Source organism: Alnus glutinosa, chromosome 3 (assembly GCF_958979055.1).
Source record: "Alnus glutinosa chromosome 3, dhAlnGlut1.1, whole genome shotgun sequence".
NCBI lineage: Eukaryota > Viridiplantae > Streptophyta > Magnoliopsida > Fagales > Betulaceae > Alnus > Alnus glutinosa.
This window is the reverse complement of record NC_084888.1, coordinates 12,621,540-12,643,693: the sequence shown is the minus strand read 5'-3', so window position 1 is coordinate 12,643,693 and position 22,154 is coordinate 12,621,540. Positions and strand designations below refer to the sequence as shown.

Below are 22,154 nucleotides of genomic sequence, written 5' to 3'. Positions count from 1 at the left end.
CTTAGTCTTCTAGATTTTAAAATTAGATGCAAAATCATTAACTTTGATGCTGACATGGACATTGACATTGTATTGAGTGCTAACATAAACTCGATCTAGAGTGTCAAATAAACACATGCGATAAATGAAAAATCGTTAATTTTAATAGTAAAGTAGTAGATGGATCAATTTAAAACTTGTGTAAAATTTAAGGATCTTATTTTTTAAATTGAAAACTTGAGGGTAAATCCAAATCAGTTTGAAAACTTAGAGATTAAATATAATTTTTTCCTAATTATTTTGTATTGAAATATGTAAATAGAAAAATATTACATAATACATATTTAATAGTAATTTATTGAAAATTTAACTATAATTTTTATAGTTAGTTACTTTTTGGGAGTCTTCGTAAGCATATTTCACTGGCCGAAAAGAACACATAAAGCACTGGTGTCTCACCGTTAACATTGCCGAGTCGTCGACCTTCAAATTCTCAGCAATGGCCAGGAAGCGAAGCAAAGGAACCACGACAACCTTCGTCTTCTTCGCCCTACTCTCTATTATAGCCTTCTGTGCCTTCGTCCCTGTCTTTGCTCCTCTCCCTTCTCTCTCCTCTCACTCCAACCACCACTCTCAGCACAAGAAAGTAAAGTCTCTTTCTCTTTTGCTGTTTCGCCTTGGTATTGGTCTTTGTACATGGAATTCTATTGTGATTTATTTATTTATTAATTTCTGGCTCAGTTTGGTTCAATTCAAAGGAAATGCTTGAGTTTGAAGGTGAACAAGTGTGCTTGATTGATGAAAAAGTATAGGAAATTAAAGGAATTTAAATCTTGGTTGCTAATAATTTGTGTTTCTAAATGTGATTCTGGGCTGTATTATTTCTGGGCTTTTGACTTACGGGAGCTTGATTCATTTGAAGAAATATTTGCACCTGGATCGGGAGGTGTGTTTGAAATGAAAAGAACTTGTGGATAATAATGTGGGAGTCAAGAAAGGAGAATGTTACTAATTTTTTTGGATAAATATTTGGCCCAACCTTGTTAAGTTTTCATAAATTGGAAATCAAAACCGTCTTAGAGTCTAAATTTACTTAATTTGATATATATATATATATATATATATATTTATATTTATTCAGCTAACAACCTGATTCTTAGTCAAATATTCGAGCTTGATGATTTTCAGTTAAATCTTGACAATACTCTGCCTGCAGTTTTTCTGAGTAATTGGATGACATGGTCCTTTAATTTTCAATGATAGACTTATAGCTGATTTTCATTTTGACTGCATTCGATTGTTGTATTGATTTTGCATTTATTCTCTTGATTTTGGAAGAGGCTGAGTTTAAGCAGGGTGATATTTTTTATTTGCTTGTTATCAGGTTACCACTCGAAAGTTTGAGATTGCCAATGACATGTTTTGGAAAGATGGAAAGCCATTCCAGATTATTGGTGGCGACTTGCATTATTTTCGGGTTCTTCCAGAGGTGTCCTTATCGCAAACCTGTCAACAATTAGCACTGTATAATTTTATTTGTGTGTAATGTATCTATGCATCTGTTATTTAACTTGTAATAAGAAGCAGAAGATTTATAACTCAACCGAACTCAACTCAACCTTTTGTTTTCTGGACTAATGGGGGTCAGATGAAGATCTGTTGAAAAAAGAAATAATTTAATAGGTTATGACAGAGGAAGTTGGACTCTAATGAGCTTCTGTAAGACCTTTCACTTCACATTGTTACTATATATATCCAATGTTCACCATGCTGAAAAAACCCATGGAGATCCTCAAGTTTCACATACGCTCAAATTTTCCCTTAATATACTATATTGAATTCAAAGGTTTGTAATTAGTTTTTGTCTCATGGAATGTCTTTGTTGAACACAATAATTCTATCAGTTTAAGTAAACTCTTTCTTGTTGTGAGGTGGTGTTTGTCTTTTATCATTGCAGTACTGGGAAGATAGACTATTAAGAGCAAAGGCTTTGGGCTTGAATACTATCCAAACTTATGTTCCTTGGAATTTGCATGAACCAAAACCTGGAAAGCTTGTTTTTGAGGGGATTGCAGATATGGTATCATTTCTCAAACTCTGCCACAAACTAGGTTTCGTTGTTATGCTTCGGGCTGGGCCTTATATATGTGCAGGTCAGCCATAATTGTCAGATCTAGGAGCTTTATAATTTTTTTTTTTTGGGTTTTGTGAAATTAAAGCACACGACTAGGTTACTAGGTATACATGCTCAAACTTAATTTCTGATATGTATCTTGAACTCTGTGCATACTGAAGATGGATAATTGTTTTATGTGCTCCATATGGTGCACTATTATCTGATTGCTTAATGTTTTTTTTTATGTAGAACTAATACTTCAAAAAAAAAAAAAAAAAAAAAATTAGGCTGCATTATTCTTCATGATGCTGTGAGAGTTCCCTGAAAATAAGATTTTGTTTGAGGTTATTTAATTATGATAAGAATTTATATTAATACTTTTACTTTCAGGAAAATGATTTTAATTTTAATTTTATTTTATTTTTCCGGTATACAAACAAAACCCTTGTAATTTCCTGCAGTCATGGTTCATATACTGCTTTGAGGTCCCGTTGAAGTACTTACTACGTGATGATACCTTTTTCTTCTTCAGTCCCTGATCTTCATATGTGATAAAATTTGTGATTTGCAAACATGTTGTTTCTTACTTAGTGTACATTTTCCTGTAACTCATGGCTGATTGCTTCATGGGAAAGGGTTATATGACTTGTGTTTCTTGTCTCACAATTGCTTAACAAAGTGTCCCCACTTAGCCAAAGTCTCTTTTTCAATTCCTCATGGATGATTTTTAGAGGCATAAAATTTGTTTGTTTGGAGGTACTCTTATTCTATCCATCAATCTGTCTGTTCTTCCAAAAGTAATTCTTGTCTTACTAGCATTGCAAATCCCCATTCTTGTATCAGAAAGATGATTTTTGGGGATCATTTCATCTTGTCATGTGTTGTTGTCCAAAAGTACGATGAGATGATATGTTCTTGACATGTCAGTTACCATTGAGAATTAATTTTTGTTTCAGAGTGGGATTTGGGGGGCTTCCCTGCCTGGTTACTTGCGATAAACCCAGCTCTCAGACCAAGATCATCGGATCCTAATTTCCTCCGCCTAGTATGTGTTTTACTGCATTGTTGGTATATTAGTTACAAATATCATCGCAATCTACTGGTCTCCTTCGCACTTTTTGTATGCTTAATAATTAAGTCTCATGAATGTGATTTTTATTTGGTTAGAAGATAACAAGTTCTGATAAACCTGGAGAAAAACCTATCAGAAATTGATTAGTTTTATATTCTCATGTGATTTCTTCAGGTAGCTAAGAAAGGAAAGTGGTGACAAAAGCCTTTCACATTGTATTATTAAATCTTTTATTGGATATCTTGTTCTTGATCTTATTGATTTTTCTTGTTTTGCTCTTCAGATTATAGAAGATTGAAACTTTAATCTTTGAGGATTTCCATTGCTCTCAATACGATGAATATGCTTCGTAAATTTGTGGCGTATTGAAAACTTTTTTTTTTTTTTTTTTTCTAAAAAAAAAAGGCACAGGGACGCAACCTTAGTACACAAGAAGTATAGAAGAGAACCCCCTAATTAGGAGAAAAAGATGAACAAAAGTTCAAAAATCAGAAAAGCTCGAAAAAAAAAGCTATGATGTGCTACTATCCATGTGCATAAAGCGTTGAGCATAATCTTTTTCAGCTCTACCACTGAAGTCTCTATATCTTCAAAGCTCTGTGCATTCCGTTCTCTCCAAATACAGCACATTAAACACAATAGTGCCAACCTCCACACTTTCAGTTAGACACAAGCCTCACACTAACTTAATATTATCCTAGTTAGGGGTTGGCCCTAATTTAAGTTGATGTATCCTGACTTTCTCCCACTTTTTGGTGTCTCTGAAATCTCTTAAATAAGCATAGGGTTTGACCTTGGGATCCTTTTAGCCTTATCTAACTATCTCTATTTTTTTTTCTTGGAATGGCTGACATGGATCCCTTTATGGGCTTGGTCTGCCCCCCTTTAGGTCCAACAGGGTTTGAGCCCTATAAGTGAAAGCCCAACAAACCCTTGGCCCAACCCTAATTGGGCCCCTTCATGGGGAATGGGTGAGGATTGGCCCACTTGGGTTATTATCCCTCCTAACTTGGGCCCTCTATGAGCCTAGACCAACTCAGGCCCAAAACCTGAAATAACACTTGGGCCCAAAAATCTAGAAACAACTTTTAGGGCTCAAAATACTAACTAAATGGATCAAAACTTAAGAAACAATTTTTTGAATAAACTTGAGTGAAAACAGATTAAAAGTCCATTCTTGTGGTTTTCTTCGCAAAATTTCAAGAGCACCATTTTTTTGAAAAATCAACAAAAATCAATTCTACACTTTTTCCTTCGATGAAAATCAACAATCCCAAAAATACTTAATTCTTAGGAATTTTCGGCTAGGGATATTTGGCCGAAAATTCAAAGTACACAATACATATATAAAACTTTGTAAACAAATCTCCTTAATGATTTTTTAAGAATATAAAGAAACTAAAGATACTTCTGCAAAAAGAGATTTATAGCTTGAATGAATCTAATACCAAACAAGTCTAAGAATTAACACATTCTTTTTGGGAATGGAAAAATCATAAAAATTAAGATTTTAAGTAAACCTAAAGATTAAACACATATTCCTTGAATAAATAAACATATGAATCAAGAACTTGCTATACTACCAATTTCCTTCCAGAAAATAAAATAAACTTTTGGGTCGTGGTGTTTCCTCTTTGCCTTTGAAGTATCTTGGTCTTCTTTTGGGGGTCTCTTACAAGGCCAAGTCTATTTGGGATGGTTAATTGAAAAAGATTTAGTGTTGGTTGGCTAGTTAGAAAATGATGTATGTGTCTAAAGGGGGAAGGGTTACCCTTATAAAGAGTACCCTTTTCAATTTACCTACATACTTCATGTCTCTTTCCCCCCTTCCTGTTGGTGTGCAAATCGCATAGAGAAGCTCTATTGAGATTTCTTATGGGGTGGGATAGGTGAAGAGTTCAAATATTACCTGGTTAGTTGGTCCAAGGTCTGCTCTCCAATTTCTGAGGGAGGGTTGGGGGTTCAGAACTTGAAGATGTTCAATCGTGCTCTTTTAGGGAAATGGTTGTGGCGCTATGTGCATGAGAGAGAGGCATGGTGGTGAGGTGTTGTGGATTCTAAATTTGGAAATTCTTGGGGTGGGTGGTGTTTTATTGACCCCCCTGGGTTGTATGGAGTGGGGGCTATGGAAGAATATTAAGAGGGGTTGGAGGATGTTTTATAGTCATATAAGATTTGAAGTGGGAGATGGCTCTAGATCAGATTCTGGGATGATGTGGTGTGGGGAGATGACCCTTAAGGAAGCTTTCTTGGATTTATATAGTATTGCTTGTGTGAAGGATGCTTCTATTGCAATTCATTTGGATTCTTTCTAGTGGTTCCCTTCGGTGGAATATAAGCTTTATTAGAGCGGCTCATAATTGAGAGGTAGATGTATTGGCTTCATTCTTTAATTTGTTATATTCTTATAGAATGAGACGAAAAGGGGAAGGCAGGCTCCGGTGGAGATGTTCGATGTTAGCTCCTTGTACAGGGTCCTTGCATGTAATAATGGCATTTTTTTTTTCCTTGGAAGAGTATTTGGTGAACCAAGGTTCCATTGAGAGTTGATTTTTCTCTTTGTCGGCGGCCTAGGAAAGATCCTTACCATAGACAACCTTAGGAAGAGGCAGGTCATTGTGGTTGATAGGTGTTGTATATGCAAGAGGAATGGGGAGTCCGTGGACCATCTTCTTTTTTATTGTGATGTTGCTTGCGCCTTATAAAATGCTTTTTTCAGTCGCTTTAGGCTGTCCTGGGTTATTCCTAGCTGGGTGGTTGATTTGTTTGCTTGCTGGTAGACGGGTGGTAGCTTTTAGAGCATTGTCGTGTGGAAGATGGTGCCCTTTTGCCTTTTGTTGTGCCTTTGGATTGAAAGAAACGATTGATATTTTGATGACCAAGAGAGGACGTTGGAGGATCTAAAATCCTTTTTTATTCTCTTTATACTTGGACAACCGCATTTTTAGCTCATTGGTGATTAGTTTCAATATTTTTTTTTTCTCCTAGATAAGCGTTTCTCTTGTATACTTCTTGTGCACCAGAGTTTCGTTTTGCGCTTTTAATGATATTTCGATTACTCATAAAAAAAAAAAAGATAATTCACAGAGACTATTACAATCATTCTTCAGTAATAAAGTCATAGTAAAGCAAAGTAAATCAAAAGAAAAACACTTGTAGAGTGTGGGTTGTGTGTTGGAATGTAAGAATGTGGCCTTTTCTCTCTATTTTTCGTTAGAGCATGCGACAGCAAAATTTTTGAGAATGGAAAAAAGAGGTGGCTGGCCAGTAAAGAGGGTTCTTAAACGGGAGAATTAGGGTTATGTTAAGTTAGGGTTTAATTCTCAATTTGGCTAAAAGCGGATTTTAGGGAAATTTTGGTTTGAAGAGATTATTGCTAAGTTTGCTCAAAATTAGAAACTTTTTTTTTTTTTTAAAAAAAATAATAATTCAAGAAAAATCCCAAGGGTGATTGGCCCTGTGAGGATTCAAACTCCTCCCCGTGTGCCACATCAGCCCTCAACCATTAAACCACATGTTATTTTGAAACAATTATGAAAAATAAAATGTTTAGGGCTTACGGGTTTCTAAGTTATGATCCATTACTTAATCTAATATAGAAACAAATAGATGGGCCTACACACTCTAAGCCCAAGACATTGGGCTCACTGAAGGCCAAATCTAAATCTAAAATAGGGGGTGTTACATGTTGTGTGTAATCATTGTGTGCTATCATAGGAATATTGCTTTATAAGGCCATCTGGAAGATCCTAAAATGTTTGGGTTCACAATGAGGCTCTCTTCCAGAAAGCTGCTTAGAGAGATTATTGTTGTTATTATGAGAATCGATACATTGAAAGTGCTTGTTTTAAATTTCTTTTCAAAATGAAAATGAAGTCAAGCCTTCTAGCTGATTTAATACTGTTTTGTAGTTTCCACAAGATTACAATGATTTGTTATTTTGACTGAATTTGAATTGTAAATCTACTGGTTGTATCTTTCGATTTTTTTTTTTCACTATTCTATGTTTACTATGGGATTATATCTTTTGTGAACTGTGTAAGGTTGAAAGATGGTGGGAAACCCTACTACCAAAGGTAGCTCCACTTCTTTATGCAAATGGAGGTCCTATTATAATGGTTCAGGTATGTAGATTTGTTACTCTCTGACTAGAACTTTTTTTGATGATTTAACTTATAAAGGATGTAAATAATTACATAGAACACAAGAAGAGTTAAATTTCATAAAGGATGTAAATAACTATATCACAATAAGAGTTAAAGTTCCTATTTGCAAAAACTGAACACCAGCTTGCTAACGATGGAAGGTGGTCCTTTTCAAGTTGTGAATTGTGTAAAAGGAATTCAAATTACGGGTGTACAATACCATGTATGTATGGGAAAATTTTAAGGCTTATAATTGGAACAATTAGATTCATATCAAAATAAGATTGTCATTAACATGCAGCGTCTACAAGATCCTGGCGAAAGTTCTTGCGAGTAGATTGCAGCCAGTAGTGGGAACTCTTATTTCTAATAGTCAAAATGCTTTCATTGGGGGGCGTCAGATTTTAGACTCAGTTTTTATAGCCAATGAATGTCTAGATAGCAGATTGAGATAAGGAATTTCTGAGGTTTTATGCAAACTTGATCTGGAATTGGCTTTTGACCATGTTAATTGGGATTCCTTTACTATATCTAGGGCGTACAAGGTTTGGCTCTAAATGGAGGAAGTGGATTTCTGCATGTATTTCCATGGTTTCTTCGGTAGCTCTGAAGGGCTTCGCCAAGGGGACCCTCTCTCTCATCTTCTCTTTGTCTTAGTCATGGATGCCTTCAGTAGGATGCTTTCTAGAGCGATGAAAAGGGTCTTTCTTTCTGGCTTTCGAGTTGACAATCTCAACTCTCCCTTGGAAATTTCACATCTGTTGTTCGCAAATGATACTCTTATTATGTGTGATGCTGACGTGGATCAAATCCATAATTTGGACCACATTCTCCTGTGCTTTAAGGCCATTTCGGGTCTAAAGGTTAACCTTTAAAAATCCGAGTTAGTCGCAGTGGGGAAGGTCCCGCACATTGAGGAGCTGGCTAATATTCCCTGTTGTAATATCTCTTCTCTTCTATTGCTTTACTTGGGTCTTTCTTTGGGTGCTCCCTTCAAATCTAAAGCCATTTGGGATGGGGTGGTTGAGAAAATAGAAAAAAGGCTGACGAGTTGGAAGAAGATTTACTTGTCCAAGGGAAGGCGTCTTACTCTTTTCAAGAGTATGCCTTCAAGTATTCCCACTTATGTTTTATTTCTCTTCCCTTTATTAACTGGCATAGCTAGTAGACTTGAGCATTTTCAGAGGGACTTTCTGTGGGACAGCCCAGGTGAGGACTACAAGTTACATTTGGTAAACAGGAAGATTGTTTGTTCCCTAGTTGCGAGAGGAGGGTTAGGTTTCAAAAATCTTATTCTGTTTAACAAAGCCCTGGTCGATAAATGGCTTTGGAGGTTCGAGAATGAACAAGATTATTAATGGAGGTAGGTGATTGTATCGAAGTACAAGATCCAGAGAGGGGGGTGGTGCTCAGAGGAAGTACGAGGTACTTATGGGGTGAGTCTCTTGAGGTATATTAGGAAAAATTGGGGAGCTTTTTCCAATTTTGTTTCCTATAAGGTTGGGGATGGCCTTCGCATTCACTTCATGATATTTGGTGCGGTGATAGTGCTCTAAAGTGTTCTTTTCCTGCATTCTTTTCCTTAGCACGTAACAAGGAGGCTTTGGTGTCAGATTACATGGATCGCTCCAGTCCCCACACCCTTTGGAATCTTAGCTTCATTTGATATATTCATGATTGAGAAATTGAATCTATGGATTTGTCTTACTCTATTATACTCTGTGAACCCCCTTCTGGGAGCAATGGATAGCATGGTGTGGACTCCTTCGAGCCGCCATGGTTTTGCAGTGAAGAGCTACTATACTATGTCACATTTAGGTGAGCATAGTTCATTCCCTTGGAAAAGCATTTGGAAGGTGAAGGCCCCTCCTCGCATTGCTTTATTCTTATGGGCTACGACCTTGGGTATAATCCTCATGGTGGACAATCTTAGAAGGCGGGAGTTTCAGCTGATTAACCGGTGTTGCCTCTATAAGAAGGATAAGGAAACTATTAATCATCTTCTCCTTCATTGTGAGTATGCCGTTGACATCTAGCACTTAGTTCTTAACAACTTTGGGGTCTCTTAGGCCATGCCTGGTAATATTCTTCAGCTTCTCCATTGTTAGAAATTTCTTGATTGAGGACATCCTAGAGAAACTATTTGGAAAGTTATTCCCGCTCTCTTAATGTGGAGGATTTGGAGAGAAATGAATCGCCGTCTCTTTGAGAATAGCGGGACCAATGTGCTTCTTCTTAAATCCTCCTTCTTGAGATCTCTTTTGGATTGGGCTATTGTTCATGTTCCTAACTTTCCATCAGAGAATTTGGTAGATCTGATTTGTTTTCTAGATTGTAGTAACAACTAGAACTTTGGTTCTCTTGGATCTCTTGTATATTCTTCATATATGAAGAATTTTCGTTTTTTAATAAAATTATTATTCTTCATAAAAAAAAGAAGAAAAAAAGAAGAAGGGAAGATTACAAAAGGAACAAAATTGAGAATGCTCTTGATAAGATGCAGTTAATTTTCTTTCCATTACCTTGAAACATGGTTTAGTGGATCATGAGTAGCTTATCTTCTGCCAACTTTTAGTAACCTCTTTCAATTATATGACCAAAGGTAACACCATAAAGATGGAATAGAAGAACTTACAAATATCTACGTAGATAATTGGGTTAAAAAGATGGACACTTCCTTGTATTATCTTTAACCTCAATATAAAATCCCAAAAAGTGAGCGCATAATATACAATGGCATTACTTTTCTATGTGATTCTCCTGCGGATACAGATATTTCTTAACTCCTAAACAGAGAATACAAAATTTATGAACATAATCTTAAAGGTTTCTTCATCATTGTTCAAATTTTTGAAGGTGTTTAATTTTTTTGAACTTTTAGATTTCAATGTTGGTAAAATTCCACTATAGTGAAATTTATTTTGACAGATTGAAAATGAATATGGTTCATACGGAAATGACAAAGCTTATCTTCATCACCTTGTCACTTTGGCCCGTGGTCACCTTGGAGATGATATAATTTTGTAAGAGTTTTTTTTTTCTGTCTTCAGACTGATCTTTTTGGTTCTGTGTAGAAGTATATCAATGTTAATCTCATAAATTTATGTATGCATTTACGAAAGTTTCATTCTTTCCTTTACTTGATTTATTAATGGTACCTTCCATATATATGTGTGTGTATGTGTGTGTGTGTTAAGTATGTATAAATGTATATTAATGCATTTATTTTAATCCTGTTGGCTACTATATTTACAAAGGTGTTCAGACTAATGTTTCAGGTATACTACATTCAGTCATCGATTTCTTCTTTGGTCATTTATCCTTTGCTTGTTTTAATCTTAATGGTTTTCAGGTATACTACAGATGGAGGTTCTAGGGAAGCTCTTGAGAAAGGAACAATTCGTGGTGATTCTGTCTTTTCAGGTAAAGTTCAATATCAACACATACTTAATTTTCTATGTAACAAAGCTGTCTCCTATTTTTCTTTATTGTTTTTAGTTGTTTAATTATTAGCTATTAATACATACTTAACTCTTATTTTGTGTATATGTATTTGTATGTTTCTGTTTGTGTGTGTGTGTATGTACATTCATCATCTATGTAATTTGCTCATAACCTACTCTTTATCTCTGGTACATAGCTGTTGACTTCTCCACTGGTGATGAGCCCTGGCCAATATTTAAGTTACAAAAGGAGTTCAATGCCCCCGGAAAGTCACCACCACTTTCAGCGTAAGTGTCTTGCCAATAATTATTTTTAGGGAAAACTTCACTTAACCCCCCTGAACTTTCATCATTTTTGCAATCTCCCCCCAAAGTTCAAAAATTCTTAATTTAGTATATCGAACTTTTAATTTTTTGTAATCTCATCTCTCCCGTTAGGGTTTGGGGTTAAATCCTAACGGAAGAGTGGTAAATTCCCAATATACCCTCATTTATTTTTTTTTTTTAAAAAAATAATTATAATTTAAGGGTAATTTTGTAATTTTATTTAGTTTACTGGAGTATAAAGGTCATTTTACCCTATGATCGTCTGATTTAACCCCAAACCCTAATGAGAGGGGTGAGATTACAAAAAAATTGAAAGTTTTTAAGCTTTGGGAGAGAGATTGCAAAAGTTATGGAAGTTCAGGGGTTAAGTGTTCAGGTTCCTCTTATTTTTATATTGGTTAGTGGTTCAATTCTCATGATTCTGGTTGCTTCAGGGAGTTTTACACAGGTTGGCTTACACATTGGGGAGAGAAGATTGCAGAGACTAATGCTGATTCTACTGCAACTGCCCTGGAAAAGATTTTGGAACGAAATGGTTCTGCTGTGCTTTATGTATGCTCGCAAATTCCAACAATTTTTGCTATTAAGTGATCACTTTTGTGGTAGTACTTTAATCTAGGCTTTCTAATCTCCAGATGGCGCATGGTGGTACAAACTTTGGATTCTATAATGGAGCGAATACTGGTGGGGATGAGTCTGATTACAAGCCTGACCTCACTTCCTATGATTATGTGAGGAAAATATGAACTTGTTTTTTTTAGTAAGTAATGTCAAATTTTATAAAAAGCGTGAGGCACCCCTAAGCCAAGGACACCTGCAAAGAGAGCCCACAACCCATCCAAGAATTACAACAATAAACCCACAACCCAAGAGCCCTAGGCTTCATTAGAACGCTAAAAGAACCCTCTTGCCTTTACCCCGATTAGAACAAACACCTTGTTTTGACAGAACCCTCATGCCTTTACCCCGGGTAGAACAGACACCTCTAGGATCAAAATTGATAGAACACTCCAAGTTTTTAAGCTCCCTTCTCCCTTTTGGTTTAGGACGAGAAACCAAGACCTGATGACCCTGTTTCTCTTCTGGCTCTGTCAAAAGATCCATATTAACTTGTTTGTTATGACTTCTACGTTGAATTCCTGGTGTGCATACTGATGCCTGTTTTTCCAGGATGCACCAATCAGGGAATCGGGTGATGTGGACAATGCAAAATTCGAAGGTTTGATATTTAGTAATTTTCCCCTTGGAGCAAGCATAAATCCACCCCATTTTTTTTTTTTGAAAGTAATATCATGGAAAAAGAAGTTATGAAATTTCTACTGCTTTCAGCACTTCGGAGGGTTATAAAGAAACACAGTGCAGTGTCTCTTCCTTCAGTTCCTCCCAATAATGAAAAGACAGGATATGGACAAATACACTTGCAGGAAAAAGAACTTTTGTTTGATATACTTAATAGGATAGATTCCATTGACGTGGTTGAATCTGAAAACCCACTTGCAATGGAATCTGCAGGCCAGGTGGGTGAGAATCCTGTAGCTTACAAATTCCTTTCGATACAGCTTTTCCATAAAGATCCAAAACTGCTGAATGCTATATGTTGTTGAACTTGAATGTTCTGTGTGTGCAGATGTTTGGTTTTTTGTTATATGTATCTGAATATGCTGCAAAGGACGATGGAAGCATTCTATTCATAGCAAAGGTGCAGCCTTCCCTTAGTTTATACTTAAGCTTACTAATTTGATGCTTGATTTGTTGCTATTGAATCACATTTCTTTCTATTATCTGATAAAAGCTCATTGTTGCATCTTAGATATTGGAATCTAAGGAAGTTCATAAAAAAATTTAATTTCTTAACTGCAGGTGCATGACAGAGCTCAAGTTTTCATATCTTGCTCTTCGGAAGATAATGGTGGAAGACCAATATTTGTTGGTATAATTGAAAGATGGTCAAATCAAACACTTGGCCTTCCTAAAACTAAATGTCTCTCAAACATCAGTTTATATGTTTTGGTACCTAACTACCCCATTTTAGTTGTTACTATTTTTTTTTTGACAAGTCATTTTAGTTGTTACTATTATAATGATCAAACTATTTGTCTTAGGGTTTAAGCTGATTATATGAGGACATTGTTGTATTTACTGATTTGGAAGGATTACTAAAGCCAATGCTATATAAGAGCGTCAAAATTCAATGAATTCTTTTGTTACTATGTTAGTGCTAGGGGCTTCTAAGCAATACAGACATACATATCTCTCAATCCATATAAGTGTATATACGTACACACACAACATGATTGTTCTGATCTCATGCTATGACTTTTTATTTTATTTTTTCTGTTTTAAAGTTTTTCTATTCTTGCAGGTTGAGAATATGGGTCGCGTAAATTACGGTCAGTACATATTTGACAAAAAGGTAAAGTAACTTGTAAAATAGAAAGTTGTCTTTTTGTTTTTTTAAATATGATTTCCACGTCATAAAGTTATTGGTTTCATTTTAGTCCTAACAATCCAAAAAAAAAAAAAATTATATGCTTTTGATCGTTAATATAAGAATTCTTGTCATATCCAAAAGAGTGCATTCTGGAGAACTCCCTTGACTGAATTCTAATCCTTTCTACTCGGTGGGTCAAAGTCATCTATATTATAAACACTCTTAAGTTAGTTCATGTATTGTGTGACACAGAAGGGTCTTGGTCATATCTAGGCAGCATGGTTCTATGTATAAATTGAAAAACTCAAGTTCTGGAACTACTACTAGAAGTCTAAAATATCAACATTAAAAGGATCTTATAAGGTAATACCAGTACTAATGCCAAACAACAAAAAAATTGACTCATTTCTTCTGGAAATTTTTATTTTTCCCATCTATATTTAATCTTTATAGAAATTGATAGAACCAATATTGGTTCTTTAAATTAAAATCCCAAGTAAGGAATCACAGTCCAGATTGTAAGTTGTCTGATTTGCAGTATCATCATAGTCAAGATTAGGGTTTTCACAAAAGAGAGGCCCAGTATATCTTTGGCCCTCACCATATGTTACTGTTTATAGAAGCAAAATACAACATTCTAGAGGAAAGCACAGCTGGTACAAGATTCTAGAAATAAGGACACTTAGACCTTTAATTTTTATTTTATTTTATTACAATATTACCCTAATTCTCTAACACTTCCCCTCAAGCCGGAGAATATATATCATATAAGCCTAGTTTGGAACAAATAAACTCTAATTGATTACGACACAGACTTTTTAATTACATCAACAAGTTGGTCTTTAAGTGAACCGGCCGAAAAACAAATTGAACTGACCAAAATACCAAGAAACTGGTTGAAAAACTAATTGAATAGGTCGAAAATCTATGAAACCAGCTGAAAAACCACCAACTGGCCCAAAAACCACGGAAGTGGCCAATAAACAAATTGAATAGGCTGAAAAACAACAAAACTGGCCAAAAATAAATAAAAATTGGGCTGGCTGAAAAACAAACTAAACTACTGAAAAACCACCGAATTGGCCGATAAAAGCATTTACATCCCGCTCAATAAATATTTAGCTAAAGAACTAAAACATATGGCATAATGGTTTTACCTATCAAAAAAAAAAAAAAGTTTTTTATTTTATTTTATTTTAGCTATCCACTTTTTCAAAGCACCCACATCCAGTTCAGTATTTTAGCTATCCACTTTTACTTTTCCATTTAAAATATTATTTCTTTATCTACTTTCACTATTCTCAAAGAATAGAGAATTAGATTGATGTTTTTATTAATATAAATTATGCATTGTTGAGCTATAGTGCTAAGCAAATTTGCTGATCACTGTAGCAGCTCAACATATCCTTAGCTATTTTGACTAGCTAGATGTTAAGTTTTTTTTGAGAATTTTTTGCTACGTTATTTTGGATAGCTCAATGTGAGTATTCTAAACGAATTGAACTGGCCAAAACACACTGTTAAACTCCAACATTGGATGAAACTCGCCAAAAACTCCAACACCAGTCAAGGTTTGCTAGAAAAACACTGACACCAGTTAAAGTTCACAGGGAAACACTTACATTGGCCGAAGTTCATTGGAAAGCACCTGCACCAGCAGAAACACGTTGGAAAACTCCAACATTGGCCGAGGTTTGCCGGAAAAACACCAACACCGGCCAAAGTTTGTTGAAAAAACATCAACACCAGTTGAAGTTCACCGGGAAACACCTACACTGGCTGAAAAAAGCCAGAAAGCGCCGACACTTGCTGAAACGCGTTGCCGGATCAATTTGCATTTAGGTTGATCCGGTTCAAGTCTGGGTTTACTCAATTCGGTTGGTACGAACAGAGTTATGGATCCATTTGTTTGGGCCAGGCTTTTAACTTGGGCTAGACTTGGACGTTAGGCGAAGTTGATCTTGGATTGAAGTGGAACTTGGGCCGAACTCAACTAGGCTGGCCTAAAGGTGAAACGGGAATAAAATAGACATGGATTGGAATTGGATTAAACCGAGCCAATAGATATTCATGTTTTGGAACAGGAATAGTGTGCACTTGTAACCAAACACCGACTTTTGTCTTTGAATACGGCCGAAGATTTGCTGCTAGAAACTATAGGACAACGACAACCCCCACAAAAACAATAATAGACGCGCTTAAGGACCACAATCAACCACAACAATAACCACAACCTCAACCAAAACACAATAAACGGCAACCACCGACGACTAGAACCACCCACCAAAGACATAATTGGCTACCTGTACAGACGTGGCCGACTACCACAACACATCAATGACCAATCAGAAACAACCGAAGACCACTGCAATGTGGAGGATTTATCCAAATAACCGACAAACTTCTCCGGTCACCATATATCCATAAGCTACCTTGTTGACTAACAACAACCATTACAATGATGAGGTCAATGGCGATGACATCTCAACTGTTACAAAGATGATGCCGCCATCAACCTCCAACCATGGGTATCGGGTCTAATCCTTCAACCACAACACTATTTGATAGAGACTCTACCTGCAAGACTAGGAATCCCAATCCTAAGTATTGGGAGTAATCCTATTCAGCAGATGAATAAGGGGAAAGGGTTATCTCCATCTCATTAGAGATGAAAAATTATCTTTATCGTTCAAGTTGGTTTATCACTGCTTATGGAGAAGAGTCATTGAAGTATTTAAACAAACTCCTTGTGTGTGTAACAGTGATTCCTACCTCAAATGGAATTTTATCAATAACATTTCCTTCCCATTTCTACATTCATTCACAATCCACCTATTTCATCATAAATTACCTATCAACCTGGTATCAGAGTAGTGTCGACCCAGAAGGACCATATTGAAAAGCTCAAATTTGACATGCAAGAGGTCAAGGATTCAATTTAGAAGCTATCCCAATCGAGTGAGACAAGGATGCAGGACCTCAGACGTTCTTTGAAGGAGAGCATTGAACGCTCAATGAAGGAGATTATGGACAGCTCATCCAAAACTTAGGGTGAATCTTTGCAGCACCCCGTAAAGGAGTCAAACTTGTTTTCACGGCATGTTCACCATCGTGACAACTGGGAAGATGGCCCTTACAACTGTCCCATGAAGATGGATTTTCTTCGGTTTTCTGGTGAGGAACCCATTGTATGGTTGGATCGGGTTGCTCAATTTTTTGAGTATCAACGGACGATGGATGGGTAGAAGGTGACATTTGCTATGTTTTAACTCGAGGGTGAGACAAACCAGTGGTGGCAGTGGTTGAAGAAGGTCTATCAGGAGGACGCCAAACTTGTAACCTGGGAGAATTTTGAGCAGGAGTTGCTGGCTCGTTTAGGGCCCATTGACTATGAAGACTTCGATGAGGCTCTGTCTCACATCATGCAGAAGGGGAGGGTGCGGGAGCACCAAAAAGAATTTGGACAATTAGCTAATCGAGTGGAGGGCTGGCCGCAGAAATTATTGATTGGAACTATTTTGGGGGGGGATTACGGACTGAAATCTCCAATCCAGTAAAGATGTTCAAACCTCGTTCTCAACGGGGTACCATTCACTTTGCTCACATGCAGGAGGATCAATTGAACCGTGCCAAACCATTTTCAAGGGGAGAGAATCCACGCTACACTCCGAAGCACAACCCAGGCAGAGGACCGATGTCCATGTCCATTCCAAAGCCGAATCAATCTTTACCTCCAGTGAAGAAGATTTCGTGGGAGGAGATGTAGAAGCTTAGGGAAAAAGGCCTCTATTTCAGCTGCAACAAGAGGTTCACGCTGGGCCATTGATGTGTCGTGAAGCAACTGTTCATCTTTGACGCGGAGTCTGGGGGAGGAGAGGACCGACCAGGGGACACTCTAATACTGGAGGACGATGACGAGTGTGCTGAGGAGGGTGATCCACAGATTTCTTTGCATGCCCTAGCCCATTATACTAGACCACGAACAATGAGGGTGATTCGCCGTATTGGGTATCAAAGGGTACTGGTCTTGATCGATAGTGGCTCCACCCATAATTTCATTGACTAGAAGGTGGCACACAATTTGGGGCTGTCAGTGAAACCCATTGATGAGTTTTGGGTAGCTGTGGCTAATGGAGAAAAACTCTCTTCCAGGGAGAAACATGAAGGTGTTGGGTTGCTGATACAAGGGCTGGATATCATGGCAACATTCTTCTCATTGCCTCTGAATGGCTTGGATGTTGTTTTAGGGATTCAGTGGTTGGAGAAGCTCGGTCCAGTCATCTGTGATTGGGAAAGACTCGATGACACTTACACGTGGAGATAAGGTTTATGAGATTGTGGCTCAATACAAATCCAGGGCCGGGCTATTAGCAATACCATGATGGGCCGTGAGGTTGCAATTGGGGGTGAAGTGTTTGTTGTGGCAGGCAGGCAGGCCCAACGCAATGCTCAATCAACTGTGGCGGTTGACATCCAGGCAATACTTGCTGAATTTCAGCAAGTAATGGAGGAGCCTACAATGCTGCCACCTACACAAGAGTTTGATCACCGAATCACACTCAAGGAAGGAATGGGCCTAATCAATGTCAAACCCTTCAGGTATGCCCATTTCCAGAAAAATGAGATTGAAAGACAAATGTCTGAAATGCTTTTATTGGGCTTGATTAGGCACGGCAGTAGCCCCTTTTCGTCACCAATATTGCTCGTTAAGAAAAAAGATGGCACATGGTGGTTTTGTACCGACCATAGAGCCTTGAATGCAGTTACGGTTAAGGATCACTTTCTTATACCCATCGTCGACGATATGATTAATGAATTATACGGGTCTCAATATTTCACCAAATTGGATTTAAGAGCTGGTTACCCCCAGATTCGGGTCCACCCCTAGCATATCCATAAGATTGCTTTTCGGACCCATAGTGGACATTAAGAGTACTTAGTAATGCCTTTTGGACTCTGTAATGCTCCACTTTTCAGGCTGCTGTGAATGGCATATTTGGACCTTACTTACGGCAATTTATCCTTGTATTTTTTTACGACATTCTCACATGTAGTCCGAACTGGGAAGATCACTTGATTCACATCAGGAAGACTTTTGAGATACTAGCAACCCAGCAATTTGTGGTTAAACCCACTAACTGTCTTTGGGCAAACTGCAATGGACTATTTGGGTCACCTTATTACTGTCGATGGCCAAACCGAGGTGGTGAACAGATGCCTCGAGCAGTACCTTTGTTGTCTTTATAGCCAACACGCTAAGCAATGGGAACAACATCTACCGTAGACGGATACTGGTACAACACCACCTTTCACCACTTGTGGGTACCACTACCACTCCCTTCCAGGCTCTGTATGGCTGTCCACCCCCGACTATGGTAAATTATCTAGCTGGGCCTTTGGTGGTTGATGAGGTTGACAAGGAGCTACACGAGAGAAAGATAAGCTACTGCAGCAACTGAAGGTTCATTTATAGAAGGCAAGCAACCGGATGAAGCAACAAACTGATAAGAAGCGCAGGAACTGTGAATTCGAAGTGGGTGACAGGGTTTTCTTGCGATTACAGCCTTATCGCCAGAGTAACGTCTTCCGTCGAGCCCATCAAAAATTAGCAAGCCATTACTTTGGACCTTATCAAATTTTGAGTGGATTGGAGCTGTGGCATACAAGTTAGCTCTTCCCAATATGGCTCAGATCCAACCGGTTTTCCATGTCTCGCTGCTTAAAAAGAAAATTGGGGACGTGTCTCGGTTTACTCTGGATCTTCTGCCGTTCTCAGATGTTCCTAGTGGGTGAACATGGCGCGAAGTATGTCACTAAAGCATTAGTACAATGGAAGGGCATGCCATTAGTACAATGGAAGGGCATGCCACCTGAAGATGTCACATGGGAAGAGGTAGAATGCCTCCGACAATAATTTCGTGACTTCGACCTTGAGGACAAGGATTGTGTCCAAGGAGGGGCAGTTGATAGAGACTACCCGCAAGACTAGAAATCCCAATCCTAAGTACCGGGAGTAATCCTATGAGTGGGATAAGAACAAGGGATAAGGGGAAAGGGTTATCTCCATCATTAGAGATGAGATATTATCTTTATTGTTCTGGTTGGTTTATCAGATTGGTTGTTAGGTTGTTAGGAGTGTGTCTATTTAAGAGAGTCAGAGGATTAGGAGAAGAGTTATTGCAATATTTGAACAAATACCTTGTGTGTAACGGTGATTCCTACCTCAAGTGGAATATTATCAATAACATTTCCCTCCCATTTCTACATTTGTTCACAATCCACCTATTCCATCAGAAATTCCCTATCACTATTGTAATCGGGGAGAGAAAATAAAGAAGAAAATGATCAAACAGGAGGGACTAGACCCATTTTTTATTTTTAAAAGGAATTCTTATGCTTTAATACCATGTCAAGGTTAGAATTTTTACAAAAGAGAGACCTGGCGTATATCTTTGGCCCTCACCATATGTTACTATTTATAGAAGCAAAATACATCATTCTAGAGGAAAAGACAGCTGATGCAATATTCTAGAAATAAGGACACCTAATTGGGATACCTATTGGGTATATGTACACTTTAAAATAATACGTACATATACACCAATTATTAATTTCTTTCTAACAATCATGTTTTCTGGGCAGTTAGTTATAATTGTTAAACAAGGAGTTTCTACATCTAGTAAACATCACATATAACTAATTAAGAATTCAGTGATGTAAGTTATATATACACTTGACTAAGTCTCTGTTAAGGTAATTCTTTCTTTTTCTTCCTAGATGATATTTCAATATTGCACTTTTTCCCCTACTCTGGATCTTTAAAATAGAGCGCTTCCTACTATAACAGATAATATTGAACTGGTCTTTCTTGCTTCTTCTTTTTTTCAGGGTATTTTATCTTCTGTTTATCTAAATGGGCGAATTCTGCAACAATGGAAAATGCTCTCAATTCCTTTGAACAACCTGAATGAGATCCCAAAAGCCAATCCCATCATTCAGGTTTCATATTCTGAATTCATAAAAAATTCAGCCCTCAGAAAAGCCAAAGGTAAGCCTAGTCTGTTACCAGAAAACTAAGAATGATGCTCCATTCTACTCATTGCATTATTTTCTTTAGTAACCATCCCTGGTCATTTTTTGTTTTGTCAAGCACAACTCCAATCCAGTGAGGTTATGAATAATGATGGAGAAATGACCATTAATGAATAGCCACTAACGTTCCATATGCAGAGAATGTTCTGAAAGAACCAGCATTTTATGCCGGCCGTTTCTCTATTGACAAAGTTGACCATGTTAAAGACACATTCTTATCATTCCGTGGTTGGGGTAAAGGGATTGCATTTGTCAATGAATTTAATATAGGAAGATACTGGCCGGTAAACTTCCATTTCCCTATATTAAGTAGTTCCTTTATGTGATTTTGTTACTTGGTTTGATATTATGCTTCTAGTTGGTGTATACATTTTCTGTGATAATAGATATATGGTGCTTTTTGCAGATGATGGGACCACAATGCAACCTTTATGTCCCTGCTCCAGTTCTTCATCAGGGGGAAAATGTTGTGGTAGGAGATGCCAAAAGTTATATTTTCACCTATTATTTCTCACTTATTGATGTTTGCTTTGTGATTGTTTTTCTGTTAAATTATTTAGATTCTTAAGTTATTTTCTAGTTTCATGATTATAGGTTGTGCTGGTTTCATTTATATTAACATGTATATTTTATTGGCCATCAACTTTGTGGATTGCAATCCATGTCAAAATCTGGAAATTAAGTTATGGTTTTTCTAATGCAATGTAAGAGACCCCTTTTTGCTTTTTTGATGTGGATTCTTGAAGAGGTCCATAATCCAATAAGCAAAATAATATAGTACAACAGATTTTTCTCTCTGGCATTTAATAATTTTTCTTTTTTCATTTATTAGAAAGAAAGATGCCCCTCAACTGCTCCTAAAAATATGTTGCAACTCTTTATCTCCGTCTTTCAATGGTTTTGTTCACAGGTTGTACTTGAGTTAGAATCTCCAGACCCCGAGCTTGTGATACACTCGGTCGATCAGCCAGACTTCACATGCGGACGCGGATCAAGTAAATCGGATGTGCATCAGCTGTAACACGACATGATACAGAATGCCCTGGTCCTTGCTTGAAACATGGAAAGGATAGAGCTTGATTGTTGACGACCTCCAAATTAAGAACTCTGGACCTCCTGAAGGTCTCTCCCATGTTTGGTTGTCTACAGCAGAGAAGGATGCATCACTTTTTGTGTCCTCTAAAGGAACATATATAAGTGTGAAGGAAAATAATCAGATCATAAGAGTAGCCACTGGCCATGGGCAGAGTCGGGGGGGGGGGGGGGGGGGGGGGGGGGGGGGGGGAGGAATCTGTCTTGACAGCCAATTGCTGTCTTTAGCTTTGTGGTTTGCTTTTGCGTTCCCTTTCTTTGGTTGTAATACCCCTCAAACCAACGAAAAGAAAATACTTAATATACACCAAAGTAGTGCTGTTTTGAGTGTAACATTTAAGATTTTGATCAACGGGCATCCTTTTGGAATGGTTTCACATTTCGTCGAGTTATACACTTCCTTTAATGATTACTTATTGAACCCAGTCGTATGCACGTATTACTTGAAAATTAGTAT

General features: G+C 37.4%; 1 protein-coding gene across 1 annotated transcript; it reads left to right on the top strand.

Moving 5' to 3' along the window:
- The first annotated feature begins 390 nt into the window (after positions 1–390).
- On the top strand, positions 391–21,864 carry LOC133863963 (beta-galactosidase 17). The gene is made up of 19 exons (XM_062300136.1): positions 391–625; positions 1,364–1,468; positions 1,937–2,132; positions 3,052–3,140; positions 7,211–7,291; positions 10,241–10,335; positions 10,665–10,735; positions 10,953–11,043; positions 11,517–11,634; positions 11,718–11,813; positions 12,253–12,301; positions 12,412–12,599; positions 12,710–12,781; positions 12,943–13,092; positions 13,445–13,495; positions 20,402–20,561; positions 20,744–20,889; positions 21,012–21,077; positions 21,516–21,864. The coding sequence occupies exons 1-19, from the start codon at positions 479–481 to the stop codon at positions 21,624–21,626; spliced, it is 2,082 nt and encodes a 693-aa protein (XP_062156120.1). The 5' UTR covers positions 391–478; the 3' UTR covers positions 21,627–21,864.
- The last annotated feature ends 290 nt before the right edge of the window (positions 21,865–22,154 follow it).